The following is a 23,562-nucleotide window of genomic DNA, read 5'->3' as shown; positions in this document are numbered from 1 at the left end:
CGTCACGAATCTGGACTTTAAGTGAATAGAAGATTTATTTTCCGGGAGAAATAGTTTAAACTTGCAATTTTTAGTGTGAACTCTTGCCCATCTATTCCATATGTTGGTCGTCACCCACATTGCTAAAAAAACTCATTTTTTCTGCTTAGTTTTTTCAATTACCTTCCACAACATCTTGCTGTTTATACTTGATTTCCATCGATCGGTTGCAATCGATGGAAGAACCGCAAAGAAATAGATATTTCCGCGAATCCGAAGGTCTCAAAACTATAAAAAAAACATTCAAAATTGCTTAGCAGTTGATCTTTCTGCTCGTATTTTATTACATGCGGCTTTTTCATCAAAAACGGCCAGCCCTCGCTCCCTGCCGATTTTAATATCCCATAAATTGAAAATTCCTGTAAAGAGATTATCCAGAAGTTGTTCCCTGCCACGTCAGTTTTCCATTACCAAATTAATATGTCCGACTAAAGCAATCAGGGCCGGTTTGTAAATTTAAATCGAAAAACAGTAAAAATGCTCAATCACCCAATCGTAAATTTTTAATATTATAAGGGCGTATCTTCTGCCATAGTCTTAAAAATTATCCGGCCATCTGTGTGAAAAGCCGCCGCGATAATGGGCCCTGCGAGATGAAACCCACCCCTAAAAAATACCCTCCTAAAATCGGAAATTCTGTCGACCCTCGTCCAATAGAAGAATGTTTTTACGTGATTTTTACGCTTGATCGAAAATTCTTCTCGGCCCTTTGTTCCTCCAAAAATTGCAAATTAGGGCCATTCTTAGGGCGAGGGATTTCAGCCGAAATAATTATGCGTTGGGAATATCCGTCGGGTGATTAATAGTTTCGTTTTCCTTTTTCTTTTATTTGATGTTTAAAAAAATTGCGGGAGCGAGGCAAAAAGGTGACGACGCCTTTCAACGGCATCGAACCGAAAATTCGGTTTTGTATGCAATTCTTGGCGATAATTGAACTTTGAATGCAAAAAACGTGGAACGATCATCATTAGCAACACAAAATGGTGGAAAATATTGTGACGCCACGTTTCACAGACCTGGTGATGCACATCTGCCTCAACTTCAGCAAAAACCGCCACCGAGCTACGGCCGTTTCTACATGGGGAAATTGCATTTATTGAAAATCAATCAATCAAACCTGAGGCAAGAAAAGACGTGACGTTGCGATGGAGAAGTTAAATGAGATGTTCGGTTATCAAACGGAAATTGTCTTCCGGTGGAGATGAACGCGGCCAATCCTCGAGCCAATTTAACCAAGAAACTCGCTCCACTGAACTGATCTTGATTGATAAGACAATTAAGAAATACTTTGTTTTAGAGAGTTAATAATTTTCTTAGAGATCTTTGTTTCAATTCGAGTGTTATGGAATAAGCACCGAGGGTGAAGTTACGAGCAGTTTTAAATCTGACTTTGAAGGGAGAATTTAAGACATGCGAGCTTCTGGATCAGAAGGCCTCGAAGTTTGCGAATTAATTGCAGATATTTTTCTGGATTTTGTGTTCATTTCCTTTAATAATTATTGTAATTAAACACTATTTCGGCGACCACGACAAATCACCAGAATTTATTAATAAATGTCGTCATGAAGGAAGTTTCTAAAATAATTTTCTTTTTATTTCAACACCAACAGGGTTTTAAATCTGGTGTTTACTTAGTCGAATTCACCGAATTATTAAATCTCAATCTTCTCTAAAACTGTTGAATATTTCGACTTTCTTTGCTTTTTAAACAGTGCTCCCCTGTATTTCTCTTCGCTGAAAAACTGTGGCATTTTTTTCGAATACTTAAAAAGGCTGCGAAAAGTAATGAAAAAATACGAAATTTCATTAATTTATCTCGAAACGTTTCGAAAACATTAATTAAAAGCCATCTTTAGGAATCGACTTTCACACCCTGTACGTCGAAAACGTGCCGTCTTTCGATATACAGGGCGCAGCATCGTCAGACCGACCATAGGAAAACTCATGTATATTTAAATACCATTTAATATTATGTTCCTTGTTCGTCTAAGGGAAGCATTTTATTAGACTCTTTTGAAGGTCGTTTCATTACGGACTTGCATGTAAAATATGATAATTATTCTTCACACCATTTGTAAGATACTTTGAAAAAAACTCTTCTAAAATTTGCAATCTTTTACTGCTGACTATATTTCCTGCAATTAAACCACCAGCAACAAAATGATGTATTATTTAATGGTATTAGCACACAATAAATAAACATGCCTAAGTCTATTTTTACGTTAATAAATGTTCAAATAATTCCAATTTTTTCCAATGTAGCACCATCTAATTATCTTTATTGTTTCTGTTATTGTGTAGGATATTTTTTTAGAAACTTTAATAAAAATAGAATCGTTTTGACAAAACTCATTCACATAATGTCGCAGTAGATAATAAGGTGATAGTTGCTGATTGTGTAATTAAGGAAAATATCAGGGCGTCATTACAAGTTTGCAGATATTAGAAAAGCTTTTTCCACAATATCTCGCAAACGGTGCGAAGAACGTTTTTCATATTTTACAAGTCCCCCACAAAAAGACTTTCGAAAAAGTCTAATGCAATGTTACCCTTAAATGAACAGGGAAGATGATATTAAATGGTATGGACATTTACATGGATTTTCCTGTGGTCGGTTCGGCGATGCAACACCCTGTATGTTTATACGAAGTTTCCGTCATATTTTCAACTGACCTAATACCTGGTTGAATTTACGGCGCTATGCCCAGAGACATCTTCTATAACCTTTAAAATCCACGAACGACATTGACTTCAGTCAGTGTTAAGTCCAAAATTGGCTTCTGCAGGCAGAGATTTTGGAGCCCAATTTTCTGAACAATCAGTTTGCTCCTCTCCTGAGTTGCTGCTTCATTTCTCTTCTAAAATTTGAAGGCCTGATTTATTCTTTGATGCCGGAGAGTCTTAATTCAAAACCACTAAGTAATTAGGTACATAGTGTGGTCCAAGCAGGGTCTGCTTGCACGGGCATCCCGAGAGGTTTCTAGAGAATAAATCATAAAGCGAAAAAAACGTCTTCGAACCTCAACAAGCCGACTATTAAAGTCCCGGTTTCCAGCATTTGTAGTTTTCAAGAGGCCCGGAGATGCGCGCCCAATTTGGGCCACACTGTATACCGAGACGAAAGATTGATGATTGGGTAAAATAGATGTTTGTTACAAGAATTAATTACTCATTTCAGTTGAAAGTAAAGTGTCCATAAACATTTTTTTATAATAATGACTGTAGTATGATTTTTTTGCCTTTGTTTCAATAAATGGAATGAGCAAGTGAATAACACGACTGTATTTCTATATCCAACTGCTCGATTTAAAACGAATCGATTCTGAATTTAATAATAAATTTCCTCTCGGTAAAATTGCGCTATTAAAACCCTATTCGTGATATCCGAAAGAGGCCCAAAGAAACCATTAAAACTGACCGAGTGAGTGGCCGTGTAAGAAGAAAAACCAGACCGACCAATAAAAAAGCAAAGTGTTTAAAAATGCATTATCTGCATCCTGCTCATCCCAAAGCCGGAATGAGCATCATTTATCTTCTTTCCCAAATGTGGGCAAATGCCAAATTAAAAACGCCTAACAGGTGCTTTCAAAAGCCGCTTTAATTTTATAATGGCCCCTGGTTAGAACCTTGTTCGGTCGAAATGTTATAGAAAAGACGAGTTTGGTTGATGTTGGTACTTTAGGCCGATTAAAAAAAAAAAAAATCTGGATCAGGTGGGGTTGTCCAGGATGGAAATATAATTGGCTAAGAACCGAAAAGTGGCACACGGAAATAAACTTTCAAGTCCAAAGGCGCTTACGCGAATCATTTGTCTTACTTCACTCGTCATAGTCGGAGTTAATAAGACAGCGTCACATGCACTGCAAAGCAAAAAATTACGTGGAAAAAACGCATCTTGCGGCTTATTTCTAAAACGTCTCGTGTTATTAATGATGGTTTTGTGAAGTGACATTCAAAAGTAACAACGTTGACGAGTGTGCCACATTTCAACTGAGTATATTTTTCATATACCTACAGTTTAATTAGTCAGGAGTGCTTATTTGTGACGTTTGCCTAGTTCACGTCTACAGAAAAAAGAAGATTTTTCTTTCGTTTGACGCACTTCATTGCCTGCTTCAGTATCGAGAACGAGCGAGATGGAAGAATTTAATACTCACACGAAGTTGCTAATTAGTTTCCTAAATGGAATTGAGGTGTTTTGACGTGGTGAATAATATTGATCAACCAGTTGAACGCGCACCTGAAAAGCCACGGATCACGCTCTCACATGTTGAATCGTATACGATCCTTTGGTCCTTTGAAAACAATTGGCGGGATGATTCTAAAAGTCAAAATAAGACTTTTTTCCTTACAAACATGGATCCGCAAATGCTCAGTTTCCGATTTACAGGGTGTCAAAATACTGTCACTATCAAAATTCACAGTCGACCATGTGGGCGTAGTTTGACAACTCTACGCAGTTTTTGTCGATTTGTTTGACAATTTAGCTTAGCTGAGAGTTAGTACGTTTCATCAGGTTTTTAAAATTTCACCGGTACCTCGATCTCATTACCGTTCAGTTCCAACAAATTTCGCAATTTTTTTATTTCATTTTTTTGTAATAATCTGTTTTCTGCCTGCGAGGTTTTCAAGAATTTTAGATTTCATCACATTTGACAGGAAACGCTTAGAAGTGTCGAGCTACTCAGTCATAGTCCGCTAACAATTGTGACAATAATAGCATTTTGACACCTTGTACATCGGAAACTAAGCATTTGCGAACCCACTTTTGGAGGGAAGAAAGCCTTATTTGGACCTCAAAAGTGGGCTCCTAAATTCTTTACACCGAACTTTGAATGGGCCTGCATAGACGTCTCAAGGTGTACCTGTCCACGGCTCTATGACAGGGCCACAATGTCTCTTGTAGGACCAAAATCCAGAGTCGCCTGGGACAAGCAAACTCTCAACAAAGAGCTTTTCTCACTGGTATAATTAATCTTCCCGTCATCTGTGGCATTTTCACTCAGCTCAACTCACTAAAACCTCCAACAACCTTAAACCTAACAAATCTCACTTTGTCGTCATTCGCCATAAAAGAAAATTCTCCAAAAACATAAAATCATATTTAATTCAACAAGAATCGAGCCGTTTGGAACCCGTAATAGCATTAAGGCAGAATTGTGCCTCAGCTAGTCCTTCCTCTGCAAAATCACCATCACGTTCTTTAGACATTCTGAGCCCATGTTGCGGGCATCTCAGGATCTCTTTAAAGCTGCTAGTGAAGGACAGCTTTCGATTGGAGAAGCTACAAGGAGACGCTGCAAGCGTTCATTCTGCAGCGAGGAACCAGGTGAAGTTGATACAGAGTCTGGAGCTGTGGCAGAGTCTTTGAGATTTGAAATTTGGTAAGGGGAAGATGATGCTACGGATTTCTTGTAACGGCAGGGGAACTGGGCAGAGGAGAAATAGTTTAAACTGAAATTAGTCGATTGAAATGTGCGTCTGAGGATTAATAATAAACAGATTTTCCCCGAGAAAAATTAAAAATTCGCCCAAGTTAGCGAGATCATCAGATTCTTCTTACAATATTACTCTTATAAATCGCAAATCATAATGAGTTTGCCCGCTAAGTACAGTGTTAAAAAGACATTAAAACTATGAAGTTGTGAAGGCTAATTTAAATTAATTCTGGTTAGTAAACCCCTCAGATTCTCCTGAATAAATCGCCATCTATTAATGTTTTAATTCGGAGAACAGTTTTGAAAGATTCGCTGAAGATTTCCAGATTTCTTCAAGATAGATTCCGTTAATTAATGTTAATAGTAATTTGAAATTGGCTTTTAGTACAGTAGATCACAATTACATCTAGTATTTCTGTCCAAAAAAAAAAATAGGAAAAAAGTGAATAAACATATTCAACTTATTTCAGCCTGGTTAATAAAGAATTGTTTCCTCTAGTAAACTGAATAGTCCAACACAACAGTCACCGAGTTTAAATACTCAATGGGCATCTCGAAAAGTGAAAGACACCACAAAGATGCACCAGGTGATGCTTGCCGGAATCAGAAACCGATGGGCTAAATTGACACAGGATGAGACGCAGTTGGTTTCGGAGTGCCAGGCACTGACCTCAACCAATGAAGAGCTCGAAACTTCAAAATAACTTAACCGAGAAGAGTCGTTCGAGTTCAACGCGGATACGTCAGTGAAGTTATAATTCATGAGCGAATGACAGTTTCTAATTTTCAAATGTAAATACCCAATAAAGGACAGTGGAAGGGCCGTCCGAGGACCAAATCATCGGGGCGTGTTGTCATCTCAATTGTCCTTTCCAAATACCAAATCAATCATAGGCCGGATACGAACTCCTACTTCGTGACGTCACGAGTCGATCCGCTCTTCTGCATTTTAATGTTTTATTTTTGAACGGACTGCCGCCGCCATGTCACCGTTGAAGAAGAAATATGAAGCAGACGTCAAAACGTATATACATTTCAAATTTGAGGGGAGGTTAATGGCTTTTGAGATTTTGGGGCTTTAAATGATGCCCGAAAGACCCGCCAGGGCCAATTAGACTATGTAGAAACCAATACATTGATTTTCCTAGTTGTGGCTACGTATAGACCTGGGATTGAAGGTACAAGGTTTCGAAGAATCCTCCCGGATACGAGGGCTGCAAGGACACTTCCCGTCATCTTGCCGGCAACGATTTCTCATCCCGGGCTTAGGAAGGGACCATTGTGCCGGTTAAACTCACTGGATTACTCTATTCTACTGTCAGACGTTCCATTTATTATAAAATCAGAAAAATCATTAATTTCCCGTCGATTTGTCTGTTATTACAGCTTTAAACGTCCTAGATTTGGACCGAACTTATTTTGTTTTTAGATCAAGAGGAAACCTATTAGTACACTACATTCATCCCCAAGTTAAAAAAAGACTAAAAATTAATCTTCATTACAAGCGTCCATCTTCAGCAATAATCCCGGTTATCAATCTTCAGGCTTCATTAACAGTTGCATCTTCAAGACGACCATTATCAGTTATCGCGGATAATATTTGCGATTGGCTACGCTAATCCCGGCACATAACTATAATATATGGCCAACGGCCGAGGTTTTTAAAAATCCTTGACCAACATTTCAAAACCCGGAACCAATCCTGATAATAAATCATAGAAATGCAATGTAACCCCTTGACTGCAATCACTTGGAGCGCTTTCAAACAATGATTTCGTGCTGAGCCCGTACCTGAAATCGAATGCCTTTGTTTTCTTCACTTTTCGTGAGGATTGAAATTTCGTTGCACGAGTTCTTATAGTTTTATTTTTATTTCCTGGTTCTGCTTTCATAGCTGCAGGAAAGTGTACACAAGCAAGTGAAAAAGAGAAAAAATTTAAAATAAGGAGAACAAGTAAAGATCATGATAGAGGAGTTGATAAATTTATGAGTGGTCGTGGACATTGACATTGGAACATTTGGAAAGGGATCCCTGGTGTTGACGAATGGCAAAGACGAGGCTCTAGACCCAGAACTAAACTCGGCCAACTTAATAGAAATTACACACGATCCTGATGGTATTTACCCCAGCGCTATCAACAAATTTCATTAAAATACCATTTCTAAGAATTTTCAAATAAAAAATGTTTCTAGTTAGAGTTTCGGCCTAACCGTGCTATAAATTAGAAATATATAGATTGTAGACCCGGATGGTGCGCTAAATTTAAGTAACGGATTTTACTGGAAAGTTCACTTGAAGTTTCACATAAATTGGTCCAAGGTATAAGTGATAATTATCTCGAAGAGTTAAAGGACAAAATGAAAGCATCGCGTTAGAATTATCAAGAATATCGAAGGTCAGTGAGGAAATCGATATGATGAAAGGCAATTCTTAATTGCACAATGTGATAGGAATTTCTGCAAAGTGAAGAATGTGTCGCTAAAAAGCCAAGAAAAAGTAAAATTTCACCGAAACACATTCACATTCAATGACACAAGTGAGGAAGAATTAGAAAAAGGTATGATATGGAAACTGTCGCAGTACAACCACCATCACTTTATAACAGTTTTCTAGGAGAAACGTTCGTTCTCGGTCTTTTTTCAGAATTCCTAGTCACAGGTCTCGAACTTCTTTGTCTAGAAATAGAATTCCATGACCAATTCGTGATGAATCTCGTGTAATCGTCCATCGACACCCCCGTAAATTTCGTAACTGAAATCCTTTTTCAATCAACCTGAATATCGTTTTTAGTGTTGTAAGAAAGACCATTTTATGACTTGTTATCAGGACAATTTAGAATACGCTTTATTTAATTTTCTGACGACAAACCCTGTTTTCTTTACCTTCAATTTTATTGCTTGTTTACGAGACGCCTTTGTCCTAATCGCCTGTTGATGTTCCTTCGATATCAACGATTTTGGTATTACCAGCGATGCGGTTCGCATCATCAAAAAATCGAAAATTGTTGGATTTGAACTTTGGTCATTTTGGTCTAATACAAAATCTAATACAAAAAGTAGTAAAAGTTGTACAATTCACTGGAGATGTTTTAGAAGGCAATAGTTGGCAAATCGGGAAAGAAGTTTGCGTGATAAATCTGGAAACTGCGTTGCTGTTCTTGATGCTGATGACTTCTTTTCGGCAATAAAATCTTGTGAGATGGATGTGCACCAGAAAAACCATCGCCTTAAATAATCAGCTCTCTCGCGTAGACGTTCAATTGTTTCATGGCGAATTCGTCATTACATCCATATGCTCGTTAAGTATGATCGCCGTAAATGGAAAAATATCTGCGTTACAGAATCCCCATTTCTATAGTGGCGGAATTGCAATGATTACGTGAGAGTTAAATTGAAATAAGAAAACATTCTAAAAAATGCGCAGCAACTCTTTAAGAACTTTACTCGTGCGAGAAAAAATTCCGCTGGCAAATTATATACTCTCGGTGATAATGAGCCTTAATTTATATGCATTAAAACGGTGTGAATAACAGCGCATTATAAAAAGATTACGATCAATTCCCCCGCATAAAAGCCTGGTAATTAGTTAAAAACATTCCAACCCAAACAACATACGATCCGCCATCAAAACATTCTCAGGCACAAACATAAGACGCCGAGTGAAAAAAAGAACGCCCAGAGAGTCGACAAGAAAGAGAGAGAAGACCGACTCCACATTCTCCAAGCTTTGTATTGCACCGACTGCAAAACAGCAGGACGAATCTCCTCTCTTTGTCCCACCCACAGAAGAGGAAAGGTAAAATGAAGCGATAAGTGGCAGCCAAAATGGGTGGAGTAAAGAACGGGATAGAAGCCAGTAGATTTTATTCTTTTGCTTTTCAGTCAGTCCTTTCGTGTCTCTCTTACTGGTCGAGTCGAAGGGGAAAAGTGTCGTTCCCGAGATATTTAGTTGTTACTAGTGCGGTGCTCTGGACTTAATTGACTCTAAAGCCACATTATAGTGCTCTCCACCCCATAGTGCCACTGGGATTCGGTTTTATTCCATGCAGGTACATAATCGCCAAACGACTTTAGTGATGCCAATTGAAAAAAAATTGAAAAGTTTCAAATAAAATATAAGAACATAAACAATAATAAAATATGTTGGTCTTAGGTTGGTTAGAGTGAATCCTCGTGTTTAAAACACACGTTCCGCGCGGGCCCGTCATCCATCATGCTCGGTGACGTCATAACACGGGATTGGTTGTCGGTCTGTCACGTGGTTAGTTAATTGGGCCCGGTGGGCGGGGATCGTGAGTGGAGTGGGGAGAGAAGGGAGGACGTCTCCCGACAAGTCGTTGCCTTTGGAGAATTCCGGTAAAATTATTAATGACTATGAGTTCGTTTCTGATGAACCCCGTTTCGGGTTATCAACAGCCGCAGCATATTTCGGCGGGGGTTGTGGTCGACCCGAAGTTTCCCCCTAGCGAAGAATACAGTCAAAGTAGTTATATTCCGTCCGCGACCGAAAACTTCTTCGGGAACCATCATCTGAACCAGCCCCAACATCTGCAGTATGGGTACCACAACCACCACCATCACCAAGCCACCTACGGAACGTCGCTTCCCTTATCGAATTCCGGTTACGGGGGTTACGGTAACTATTACCATCATCAGCTGCACCATCCCTCACCTCCAATCCATCAAGTGCGTCCTGTCCAACCCATTCACGAACCACAGAATCAGTTACTTAACTGTGCCTCCTTGCCCGACGGTCATCCAAATCACCCTCCCCCGACCACGACACCCTCAAACATCCTCCATAATATACCGGACATTTCTCCGAATGTGTCTCAACCGAGTGATGTGAACAGTAGTGTGTGTAGTCCGGCATCGGTTGGCCATGGACAAGACTCGAGAGGTTCGCCTCCGGTAGGACATTCGTTGCAAGAATTGGGGTTAAGACTGGAAGATGGGGGTTCGGACGAACAGGATGAGCTCGACGACGGACAGGGCAGTTCAACAAACAATGACGAGGACGATGATGATGACGACAATGGAGACAGGCAGATTTATCCCTGGATGAGAAAGGTCCATGTGGCTGGAGCTTGTAAGTATCGAGACTGTGCGGTGTGGATAAGATACATTTTGATAACATGCAGTAAGGGATTTGTGGATGATTGAATGATATGTAAAGGGTATTTGCTAAGCTAGCAACTCAAATCTTGTAAAGCTTAACGTAAGTTAGCAAGTGAACGAAACTTAACTGACGAGAATAAAGTGTAGTTTAGGACTAATATGTATAATGGCGAATTATGTTCATTTTCCCAACAAATTCAGAAATGACCATATCCAGAATTCTACAACTCATGCCGATGGCATTTTATCATAATATTATGCAGATTAGTGAAATGATGATGTGGCAAGGGTTGCTTTAGAGGTCGTTGGATCACCGGAAGATACGGTGGTATTATTTAATCCAGGAATCCAAAATTCTCAAGTTATTTCCGAAGATTTTGAGCGAATTATTAACAGACTATCGATGTTAAAATCGAATGTTAACGACTCGCCAGGAAATTATTACTCATCGATATATGACAAACATTTGGTTAATCCGGAGGAAGTAGGAATGAGCCAAGGGCGATTTATGAGTTATCCAAGAAGTTGTTTGGAGTTCCGTTTTTGTATTTTTGGACCAAGTTCTTAACAAGGTCAGAAAGACTTTGGTTAAGTACCCAACCTGAAGGCGATTTCTTTCCTCTCGAGACAATCAAGGGGTACGGATCTTCACCTATACCGGAATTTTCATCAAACAACTATTTTAATTGATGCCAAAATCATAAAGATCTCAGAGTCATCTGCCTGAAACCAACAGATAGAATCCAGAGTTGTCGATTCAATTATGTTAATGTCATTCAGATATTCTTGGATTTGCAAGATAATCTCAAATTTGGTCCATGGAATGATCCTTGGACGAAACGTCCATTTTGTCGAGTTCGGACCGAAAGTTCCGTTAACCAAATGGGTTATATGTCGCATACTGGAAAGGGTTGATTATCATAGAGTTTCTTCGCCTCTTTACGATCCAGATCAGATAAAATAGAAAGTGAATTGCTCACACATGATTTCATGCTAATGGCTGTCTTCAAGTTATCGACTACTTTCATCGACTATCCAAACCTGCAGCTTTGAATCCATTCAGCTCTAGATTATTTTGATCAGACTCTTGCACTGACAGATGCAAAATCCTGAGCTTGAATGCCTGCGTGGAATGACTTACAAGAACGAAAAAGAAAAGATTAGGAATCAATTTATGAGGCTCCGAAGGAAAAAGTAAATTACCATGAAGGGCGAACAGCCAGCCAGTTAATTAAACTTTGCACAAAATATCTAGACCGTCTCCGGATGGTACTACTAATCCAAAAAGCCGGTAAAAAAGTGCTACATCACGGCACAGGTAAACATAAATATTAATATCGGTCTTCTATTTTTCCCATGACTGGCACAAACTTTTAATAGGCTATAAAGCAGGCGCCTGTTCCTTTTTTCCTGCCTTTGAATCCGAGCTGCTTGTTTTATTAGATTAATATTACCTAAGGTACCTATTTAATAGGTGAATAGCAAAGGCACGTGTTTGGTCCACATTAAACGGTCGAGTGGAAGAGGAGAATTGTACAAAATCGACATCCAAAGAGAAATCGATCTTAAGTCGAAGAAGCAGGAACGGTCAGACTCATTTCGATCATTTTGGCGGCGAAACAGGGGACTCTCTGCAGCCCGCAGCTGGATGGATTCTCCTCGCGTTCCAATTATTTCGACTTCTTCATCTTCGTCACATCTTCATTTTTTCTTTTTGTTCGACTGGTCTTCGACCAACAATACCGCTCAACAGCCTCACCAAAATATTACATCGACAAATTCAAATTAATACAGAACCTCTTCCACAAAACCAATCCACCCTGAAATTCTTACTTCTCACCGCTGCCTTCACAAATCATTCACACCATCCTTGAAACCCCCACAACCAACAACCCTGGAAAGACATTAATAAAAATCTCACGTTGAATAGCGAATTTGTAAAATATTTAAAGCTCTTCAGTACCCTTATTTATAACCCCTGCGGTCTGATCTTTAAACCGCATCACGTTCAAAAGGGGCAACAAGAGAATCTGAGAAAGATATAAATTGCTCATCGTTTGTTTAAATCGCTGATCCTTTCAGATTTTGAAGAGACGCTTATTTTTTATTCTATGTGTCACTAGAAGTGCTTGTCACTGTTTAGATTATAATATACCTTCGAAGGTTGTCGATTACTGCTCGTTCAAGAGGGATGATTTAAGACATATGGGGAAGGCCTCCTTTCTATATGTCAGAAATGAATATGACCTTGTTAATCTTGTCAAAAGACCTCCGACCATCCGACATTTAGCCCCACACAAGTCGATGAGATTTCTCAACTGAGATAGACGCAAATTAGCTCTAAAATTCCGACCGCACAATACCTCCTTAAGTACCTTCAATTTATTATCCTTTATTTGCTAAATGGCCAGCGATTTATAAATCTCTGAAGGTCTGTTGTGACCTCCCCGGGGATGTTTTGGAACATCGCTTTGTTGTCGAAGATGTTGAACGAATTTGAATGGTGATTAGGCTGTACGAGCTTCAAATTTGCCTTGTGGTATCTCGAGAATGTTTGAGTTGGATTTGAAGAGGGGCTTTGTCGAGATTGATAGGGAGAAATTTACATGTATAGAAATTTTATTACTGTGAAATGGTCGGGGAGAAAAATCCCAACGTTTTTTATTTGGAAGTTTGAAGCATTGGAATTCAGCCAATATCCCCTTAAAGGTGTCTTAAGTTTGAACTTCAAGCACCTAATTACCCGCCTAATTCATATACTTTTCTAATGTTGCATTTCCATCAAACATTTTCTTTCAGTTCTGGTAGCTGGGTGCCTCGTTATGAATCCTTCACGATTCATTATTATGCTCTCGAAAATGCGAGACGACCTCGGGAAAGTTTCTGAATTCTGTCGATCACTTGAAGAATTACTAAAAGGTCTTGAAGAAATTAATCTTAAAAATTCTCCACGAAAAAATTTACATAGTTGACGTCATTTCGTATGGAACGAGGAATTTTAAACATTTTTATTTTCCTATTTTTCAGCCAAAATCTTTAGCAGCAAAAAACCCTCAACCACAGAAACTAACAATCTAGATTTTTCCATTAGAAAAGGACAAATTTTGCAGTTTCATCAAGAAATTTTTTTCTCGAGTTGAATTATAGACCGTATTCGCTGATGCTTCCGAACCAACTGTCTGATTGAGCTCGTAATCACAGTGCACGAAGGACACGGATAAATAATTGTCCTTAACAGAAATAGGCCTTCGAGAGCATTTGAACTTGAAGACGTAAATTTGTAAAATTTGGTCGAGCCACGAAGTCATTTTTTGTTCTAGCTGGTCAAATCATGGTCCAGTGCTCCCAAATAAATTGTGTGATTAAGCTCATAATTACACTGCATGAAGGACACATCTATATGGATATTATCACCCGAAATTAGTCATTTAAATTATTTCATTTGGAAGAAACAAATTTTCAAGTTTAGCTGAGCCATCGAGCAGTTATGTATGTACAGTTGATTGTACCTCCCAACGGAACTAGCGAATTAAACTTATGCTGGCAGCACAGCACGCCAATACAGGGTGGCCCAGACCTATCTAGAGTACGGGTCCGAAAAAGAGGAATCGGGCAAGGCAAAGCGACCAAACAGTTTGGTCTCAAAAAATCCGCAAATTCGATTTTTTTCTTGAAACGAAAAAAGAGAGAGCTTGAGAGTTCGTTCAGAGTGCAGCAATAAGAGGCGATGCAGATGCTCTTGGATTGTGCAAGAAAAGATAAAGTGTGGAAATCATTAATGGCTAAAAGACAAAGAGGTAAGAGTTAAAGAGTCCAAACTAGAATCGCTCGGCACTGACCTAGTTCAAATCGAAATTATTTAATAACCTTAAATGTAGCACGACCGGACAATTAAATGGATCATAAGCCATATCAAATTCATTACTGCCTCGAAAAAAATTACAATTATGATTGTCGTCCACGATTCTGTAGAGAATCCAGCCACTAAAATTCGCAAACCGCAGTCTGACGAAAAAAAATGGAAAATTATTTAACACTTGAGTGTCTTCAGCCTTGGAATTGCCTCTTGGTGGAATAAATTTCATCTGAAGGCAGACCCGTTTTAAATGAGTTTGAAATGAAATATTACCGCCATTGGCACACGTCAAGACCTCAAAACAACATAAAAACATATTGCTTTTAAGTTAATGCAATTTAATGATATTCACGAATCTAACCGAAAGCTCACGCTTCTTACCTGATGGTTAAAGATGAAGGATCGTTACGTAACTGATTTTTTTTTTCTAGCTCTTTTCCTTCATCTCGAGCAATTGCAGCGGGGAAAATATAGAAAGTTCTCATATGTATTAAGTGCATCTGTCGCAGGAAATACTCTCGGTTTTTGGTTTTGTTTTTCAACTAAAACGCCGGATTCATTATTCATTAGTGTTGTCCATTAATCAAAAGTGCGTTACAATTTATTTGACATTAGCTTGCACGCACCTTAAGGGGAAAATGCCTGAATGAAAGGAAATTGATAACTTAGCAGTAAGAAAATTAACCCAAGACAAATGGACTAGACTAAAATAATGGTAAACAAAGTATAACACTTAGTTATAATTTTAGATATTAATACCTGTATATGTGATGTCATATTAATTACCTTTTCATTTTGTCTTTCAGTTTCGAATGCGCATGACATTTCGTCTAATGGCAGTAAGTTTTTATTGTTTTAACCATCACTAATGCTTTTAATACTATTAAAATATTATAGAAGGTTTGATCCTTTCGTGTTGATTATTTATACACGCACGAAGAGATGAAGTCTGCTTTCGCTTCTTCTTATTTCTTGGCTTTTAATGGTTATTATTTGCTTTCACCACTTATTAAATTTTACACGCAAATGCACCTTACAATAGTAGATTTATTAGATTAAGAATAACGATATAGAATGTAGAGTCTCTGCTGTTGCTTCTTGGAGTTTTAAACAAGTCGGTTTGGTTTTATTGATGTCTTCCGGATATTTTCCGCGAGTTCAGGAAAATCGCTTTTAGCCAAGATAAAGTGTTTCCAACCACTTCCCTCCGAAGGAATTTAATTAGACGTTGATTTGCATCACTGGCGGGATCGCGAAAATTAGACACCTTCCTCGTCCACCAAGAGTCTCTTCGTGCGAACATTACGGTTCTAAATGCGTTTGGAGTTGAATCAGATTAGTTCAGATTCAGACAGGGAGGTGGAGCGGTTCCTTGAAAGACGCCTGCACACGTGCCGAATGCAAGATATTTTAGGCTAAATTTATGAAACGTGCAGTAAAGCAGGGCTCCCACGGTCCCAGCAGGCAGATGACGCCTCGCACTTGTCGTGGCGTGGCTGGCATTTTTTGCGTCAACGCATCGCCGGATTAACTGAACCCATTTACCTGCTACCGGGTGGCTAAAAATACATAAATTTAACTTTGATTAATAAATGGCATTCGCACGTTCTGAACTTTTCGACTCAAGCACGTTAGTTTTCTCTATCAGGCAACTCATTTTGCAGTTTTTTTTTTAGTTAAAATGTAGGGCCGGAGCTGGAGAGGACTAAACGCAAGTAAAAAATCTCCTTCATTCTGGAGTCAAAATTTTCAAACTTTCCAAGGTACTACTGAATAATTCATAGCCCGTAAAAAGCAATCTTCGGCATTGCTTTACGGCAAATCAGGAACTCCAAATGTTCTAGAAATGCAAAGTATTATGGGACTTTTTCGATTAAAATCCGAGGCCGTGACACGAGCAAATTTGAAACGATAAAATCGAGCTAAAACTCTGCTTCTCGTGGAGGACTACACTTCAAAGAAAAAATAAACTGCACACCACGCCACAATGATTTCGGCACATATCAGGTTTATTGAATTATCCAGCTTTTGCATTTTACATTTTCCAAAGTTTAAGCATTGAAAAATGCATAGTCCTCTTAAAGAGCAAACAACTGCACTATTTTTTGGTAAATTCAATAACTCTAATGGACTTACGGTGAATTTTTTACGGAAAGGCCTCGATACTTGTCTCGAATTTTGCCGAAAGTTGCCTTCTAATGCCGTGTTCCCACGGGCCATGCCGTCGCTAATTCTGCGCTAAATCAAGGGCACACCTAAATTGTCGTATTTTAAACCTACCGATGGATGACATTGTACAAGCCTTTTTCTCACATCGGCAGTCTGTAGCCATAAGTACCATGGAAACCCAGCACATCGAGGTAAATTAAACAGGTTCGCGACATTTGTGCCCAAATAATTATGTGCTTTCGTAGTTCCTTCAAGTTAAGTCAAGAGTTTGCGACCTGCAGCTCGATCACCTACTTCCAACTGCCCAAATCTCAGATTGTATAGTGACCTGCAGCAGTACAGCCCCAAATTTGGACGGAACGGAAAAAGGACATTGTGTCTTGCCGTCTTCTACTACATCGACCGTTTTAATTTGGTTTATTCCAAAACTCTGCAAAGTCATGCTGAATGGCCGATTACGTGCTGCCAAGCAAGACTTCTTTAGAGTTTTTTTTTTGCCGACCATGTCGCGACGATGTTCATGGTCTGATCGTGGTCTGCACAAAAATGGGCATTTTTCACATCCAGTGGCGTATTTTAGTTAGAAACTTTGCTCGTGGTGACGAGCGAAACCTTTGAAATTTGGAATATTTAAGCGTGAGAGAAGCGACAGCTTGGCTTGGACGTTTTTAGGTGTGTTCACATAGAGCCACTTTATAGTTAAGAAGGAAGGTTGGGGACAGCGCTACGCCCCTGTATACGTTGTCGGCATCCAAATGCCCAAAGAGAAAACGCTGTTCATCGTCAGCATAGCGAGGAGCAACTCGAACATACAGCACATCAACAATAAGAGTGGTCTTTATTGTTAATTCTCTCTAATTAAATGTTATTCAAATATTCCCCCGCATGTGTGGCAAGATGTACACGAGGAGGTGGTGACAGGTTCAACAACCACAAGATGAATCCACAGTTTTTACTGAAAGGATAAATCGTAATTGGCTAGACATTTTTGGCTTAATTTGGTTACAAGGAGATTTCTATGAAAGGCTAATTGAGTTGATTCGCTAATTTGAATATTTCCAGAGTCAGGCATGAGCGCAGAAAGTGACCTTTGCTGTCACGTTCTGAGAATAAGCAAATTTATTCAGGAATTAATCAGGTAGTGGGGCAAGATGTACATTTTCAAAATATGCAGGGGAATTGGAAAAATTTCGAAACCTAATTTGGGTCATTAGGTAGAACAACGTTGAACAATGCTAGAGAAAATAATTAATTCTCCAAGCTGTCAATACTAATTATCCAAGCACATTTTTTCACCCGCTCTAATAGTCATTGTTGACAATTTATCAATACCATATTGTTGCCTAAAGGACCTTGATGAATGACGAAAATTTTGATCTGAAACTACGTAAATGGACGAGTTCTTGTAGAAGTTTTCCAATGTCACAATAACGTTGCACACACGTACTTAGCATGTAAAAATAATTTTCCCAACATCGATATTAAACGGAAATATTTTTATCTAAATGATTAATTGACTCCAGAGCATAATTTATCATAAATTTAAATAATATTTATGTAACACGGAAATAGTGGACGGTGTAATTTGCAAATTAATTCAGCCCTGTGTGCCGGTAATAGATACGCCATTATTTTGAGCTCTGCTGTGTGGAAAATGGAAAAATTTCCATTGCCGGTCAAAAACCCATATGTCTTGGATACGTTGGTTTTATAATTGCGCCACAGGGTGTCTGAAACTATTACCATGGAGATGCTATCTACGCCAGTTGATCGATGATGGTCAGGGTGGTTGCAATGGAAATGAATATATTCACAAATTGATAGCGAAAAGTAGTGCTGTTTAACATGGAAACCTTTTTGTAATTGTAATTTGTCTCTATTAGAGAGCACTCGGTCTTTGGGAGAGAAGAGCGGTTGTGTCCCAAACGTCCAAACGACGCTGAATACAACGTCTGATATAAACGTGATCAAATGACTGTAATGACGTCCTTCAATATCGTTAAGATCACGTGAATAAGACCCATCAACAGAACGTCACGTTCGTTGCATCCAAGAAACGTCCGTGAATAACTCATTTGAAACGTCGAATTCCATCTCCTTTATAACATTAATAAAAGGTCAATCAAACCTGCACTAATTTTGCAAAACTTTAATACACCTGTGCGACCTGTTTTGACAAGTTTTATAGACAAGTTTTTTTATCATACGAATTTTCATGTTTAATTGAACGAGCCAGCTATCAATTGATGAACCGCATAGAAGCGGCCGTTGTGTTACCACCATCCACAATGGAAGAGCATTGATGGCATTTGATTGAGCAGAAAAAATTGATGTTTTAAAATGGCCGTCAGAGTTCCGAGCTTATGGGGCATGCTAGATAGGAAAATAACATCAAATCAAATCAAAAATCAACAAGGACTTTTTGAAAAATTAGAGAAGGCGTGATCCACCATAGATCAATCACTATGGACGATAATTGTAAAATCAATTCAATCTATGCCGGAGCGGTGTCGCGTTGTGATCAGAGCAAATGGGCACCACACTAAATACTGATTGAAATAAACGTTTGTACTGTTTTTATTGCCTGTAATTTCTTCAATGAAAAAGTTCCAATCATTTTGTCGAGGCTCAAAACAAGATTTGTTTATGTAGTTGTATGTTTGCCTTCTTCAAAGTCAATTATATTCGAAATATTTTATCAAAAGCGTACTAATCATGATGTTATAAGCCGGATCAGCCAGGTTCACCTATTAGATATTAAAGAAATATATCAAATTTGCAAAAAGTCCCAACAACGGCCACTTCTTCTATGTCATTGAGCGTTTCAAATTCCGCGTGATATTTGTAAAGAACAAGTGTGGACCCACCTAGTAGAAATCTAACTAGAAAGTCAATTTACATTTGAATGAGCTTCTGTCACATGTGCCCTGACGATTGTCAGGCCACGTGACTTGCACACCGTCACATATCAATTGTTGTTTGTCAGTATACGTGATGTGTAGAGAAATTGTTCATGGATAGAAACGCATTTTCACGTCATAGAGTGGGCCCCCATGACTAATCCACATTCCCAATTTTAATGACCGTCTAGAGTTAACTGACTGCGATCATCGCGCGGGACGGCCTGGATCCCGGCCAGGTCTTCCGGCTCAGAAATGCGATCGAACAGGCCCGGATCAGAACCGACAGATACTGCAGACTTCGCAAATATCACTTGCGCAATCCGTACCAACGCAACAGATTAACGGTGGCAACAATTATGATCATAAAGGGCACTTTATGACATTGTTTCGCGGTTATAAATTGATTCATTAGAGTCTCAGAGCAATAAAGAAGGCGATGTTATAATCCTCGTGATATAACGCAGATAACACATGGCCTGACAATGTCTGAATATTGATTGATGACCGTAAATTCCTTTTAGCAGGTGATTAAGGAATTTTGGAGGAATTTGAGTTTTGTCTTAGTCATTAGCAATTTATTATGCAATCGAGCGTCATACATTGAAATGAGGTTTCACTTGACGAACTAATTTATGGACTCGCTCCCTGCCTGTCTTTACGTATTTATTTGACGAATAACTATATTTATATGTTTCAACGATTAATTCATTAACTGTTTAATAGGTTTGTCTCCAGATTTATTTGAGTATTGGATTACTGGTATTCGCCCTCCCAAGCTCGATGGAGCGCCACAAACTCCAGAAGGAGACTATGCTATGCTTAACATGAGCGGTATCCAGCGCGGTTGAGGAGACATTACTAAAAATTCCGAAAGATCAGAACCAATCAATCTCGCTGCCGAGAATCTTACATTCATGTCTATTATAGTCATACCTAATCCACAGTAATTAAACTAATTACAGACGAGAGAAAAACGAGAAGTGCAGCCATGGCATCCTGTTTTCGCCGCCACGTTAAATTAACACTAAAAACCAATGATTGTCGTCATAGGAAGCTGCATAACCATTTACTTTATGCATTGCATAACCTTTGTTCTAAGAAGCAATTATGCCCCTGATCTCGGATTTTGTTGCAGCAAATGGTGCCTTCGCCCCGGGCATGGAACCCAAACGGCAAAGGACGGCCTACACCCGGCACCAAATCCTCGAGTTAGAAAAAGAGTTCCATTATAACCGCTACCTGACCAGAAGGAGGCGAATAGAGATCGCCCATGCGTTGGTTCTCAGCGAGCGTCAGATCAAAATATGGTTCCAAAACAGGTAAAAATTCTTATACGCGGTTTGCTTCTTGGAGAAATGACTGGCGAGAAATATCTAGTCGAGTCACGAATATAGGTCATGTTTGTCTGTTGGTGCTTACAGTGGTACTAACAGAACTTGTATTGTCTCTTGCAGACGAATGAAATGGAAAAAAGACAACAAATTGCCAAACACGAAGAATGTCCGGAGGAAAACGAATCCTGCGGGCGTCACGACGACGGCGTCGGGGGCGCCGACGGCAAATAGCGGCAAATCGTCGGGCAAGGGCGGCGGTGGGCGGGGGGGCAAGGCGCAAAATAGCGCCGTCGCCGCCACCCAGCAGCAGGGGAACAACAATGACAAGAGGAAGAATAACAACACACGGTGAGTCATAGCTACCGATGGCAAGAGATGATTTATACGAGTTTGGCATGCTCTCCTCGTCTTATGATTCTGATATCCGGATCTGAGATATCATCAGCTTTTACGATTGCGTCATAGTTTGATTGCTTGAATAAATTGGTGACCAATATTTTTGGAGCTTCCCATTCCACGAAGAGAGGGCATGCAAGTCGCTTGAAACGCACTCCGTGGATCTTTCTCGAGTCTTCATGAGGCCATATTTTCGTAACTTTGGACAAACATCTTCGTCACGATTGAAATTCTATTTTTTTACGTATATTTGAACGCCCGGTATGTTTGGGGGAATTTTATCAATTTCCAGATTCAGATTCAGTTCCCCTTTATAAGTCCCCATGCTCATCTCTCTTAATTTTGACGTAGTACAGAAGTCAGTTGAACGATTGCGTCTTCTATGTCCAATATCTTAACCTTCTCAAAATATTCTATTCTCTTTGAAAGCTTTGCAGATTTCATCCTCTTGCTTACAGACGTTAAATCCCCTCTTTTTTGTTTCAGCGAGCCAATCGACGGCCTCGGCGATAATATGTTAGACATGTCCCTTACAGCCACCCATCCCCTACCCACCACCATTTCTGGTCATTCCCACGCCCACCCCATGACCTCATCCCTGCATCCCAGCAATCCCATGATGGACCCAGCCCTCACCCACTTGGGAGCCGCCCTAGGGGGGCCACCCATGCAACCCATGTCTTCACCCCCCGGATGCCGGGGCATACCCGGGGGAGGAACACCCCCCGTTATCAAACCTGACTACGACTTAACTGCGTTGTAATGGATTATTTTTTAAAGAGTTTTGTTATGAATTGGTGATAGGTTGGGTGGGAGGGTTTTTAAGTGAATCTTAGTGCGGTGTTCTTTTATCTCACTTATTATAGGAGATTGTAGAGGGTATTCATTAGGAAGGTTTTTAAGTAGGTTTGTCTAAAACTGTTATTATAGCTGGGTTTAATCATTATTTTCTCATAATTTATTCATGCTCCCTATAGAATACCGCGGATTTGATTCAGTGAATTCATACCAAAGCATGAAATGATATTTACGGGAATTATTTTAACTAATCTGCTGATAACGAATTAATTCGATGATTGATTACACCTGCGGATGCATCACAATAACGGTTGGAAAGCGTTATCTCTATGTAATATTGCAAATAACTCTTTCGTGCATCTCCGGTTTAAATTATTTCATTGCGGTGTTTTTTTTTTGTGTGTACCACCAAATTGGACAAATGTAGCGTTGTCCCGAACCTCCTTAATTTCTAATGCGAATGTTACCTTTTAACGAGACGTTTTTGCCGAAACTTGTAGTTATTATTAATGCTCTTTAGGGCGAGTTTAAACTTATAGCAATCAACAAAAGACATTTTTCTTTTTACCTTAAGGTGTTTGTAGATAAAACTTCAAAGTTTGTTTTTAGTAAATGCATCCTTGCGTAATAATACCGCAAGGATCGCGCATGTCTTATATGTGTTTGTATAATTGTACAAAGCGAGTTAAAATCTCGATTGGACTTACATTATAGAGATATACAAAAGGTATATATGATAACTATATTAAAATGTGTATTATAACATGTTATTATTGGTTTTACTGTACATAATACATCATACAATACGACGTTTATATTAGACCTAAGTTGTGAGCCCAGTGTGATTTTTTTAAATGTGAATATTATCGGTACATATAAAGTGTATATACTAACGATAGAAATAAATATGTATAATTCTACAGTAATTTGGATGTTTTATTTTCAATCTCAATTCTCGCATTTCGCTTGGTGCAGGCCCGGGCTCAATGGTCCCGAAGGAAATCACAAATTGAGCTTATTACCGAGGGTAAAGAACACGGAATGTGTTTCTAACATTTTCAAATTTTATCCAGCCAACAAGTACGTAATTTCCTTGTCCGGTTTGAAAAAACCATATTTGGCGGGTCCTCCAAAGCAAATTACCTGAAGGAGGTCATAATCACATTGGCGATTATCATGGCTATATAGGAACTTCCTGGGATTGAATTTTGAGGTTATGAATTTTCAAGCTTGGGTGAGCCAATAAATAACATTTTTTTCTCTTGTTCATCAGTCACGTTGGTGATCCACATTTTCGGGCTTGGAGCTTTTAAAGCGTCCAATTTTTCAGCTCATAAATTTAGTACGTGAAAGGCACATATACAGGACGCTGCCACAGTGCCTCAGGTTTCCTTTGTTTCTATACCAAAAAATTTTAATTTTTTTCTTCTGCAAGAGTATACCGCACGTAAAGCCGTATCTCAAAGAATCATTTTCTAATATACAGGGTGGCTCCCGATAGTGGGCCAACA

At 39.1% G+C, this 23,562-nt stretch overlaps 1 protein-coding gene across 2 annotated transcripts; it reads left to right on the top strand.

Moving 5' to 3' along the window:
* Nucleotides 1-9,377: 9,377 nt before the first annotated feature.
* Nucleotides 9,378-22,960, top strand: Dfd (Deformed). Of its 2 annotated transcripts, XM_066294286.1 has the most exons (5): nt 9,378-10,566; nt 15,258-15,290; nt 20,659-20,842; nt 20,978-21,205; nt 21,740-22,960. In XM_066294286.1, exons 1-5 carry the CDS (start codon nt 9,846-9,848, stop codon nt 22,014-22,016), a joined length of 1,443 nt encoding a protein of 480 aa, XP_066150383.1. In that variant the 5' UTR covers nt 9,378-9,845; the 3' UTR covers nt 22,017-22,960. The 2 variants fall into 2 exon arrangements, with proteins under 2 accessions (XP_066150383.1, XP_066150384.1); XM_066294287.1 differs by lacking the exon at nt 15,258-15,290.
* The last annotated feature ends 602 nt before the right edge of the window (nt 22,961-23,562 follow it).

Source organism: Euwallacea fornicatus, chromosome 21 (genome assembly GCF_040115645.1).
Source record: "Euwallacea fornicatus isolate EFF26 chromosome 21, ASM4011564v1, whole genome shotgun sequence".
NCBI lineage: Eukaryota > Metazoa > Arthropoda > Insecta > Coleoptera > Curculionidae > Euwallacea > Euwallacea fornicatus.
This window is presented reverse-complemented; position numbering and strand designations above follow the sequence as displayed.

Excerpts from the sequence above, each read along its gene's own strand:
- Dfd (XM_066294286.1), top strand. The coding sequence starts at position 9,846 with ATGACTATGAGTTCGTTTCTGATGAACCCCGTTTCGGGTTATCAACAG. Across the intron at positions 15,291-20,658 it reads TGACATTTCGTCTAATGGCA|CAAATGGTGCCTTCGCCCCG; the intron begins GTAAGTTTTTAT and ends ATTTTGTTGCAG. Across the intron at positions 20,843-20,977 it reads AAAATATGGTTCCAAAACAG|ACGAATGAAATGGAAAAAAG; the intron begins GTAAAAATTCTT and ends TGTCTCTTGCAG.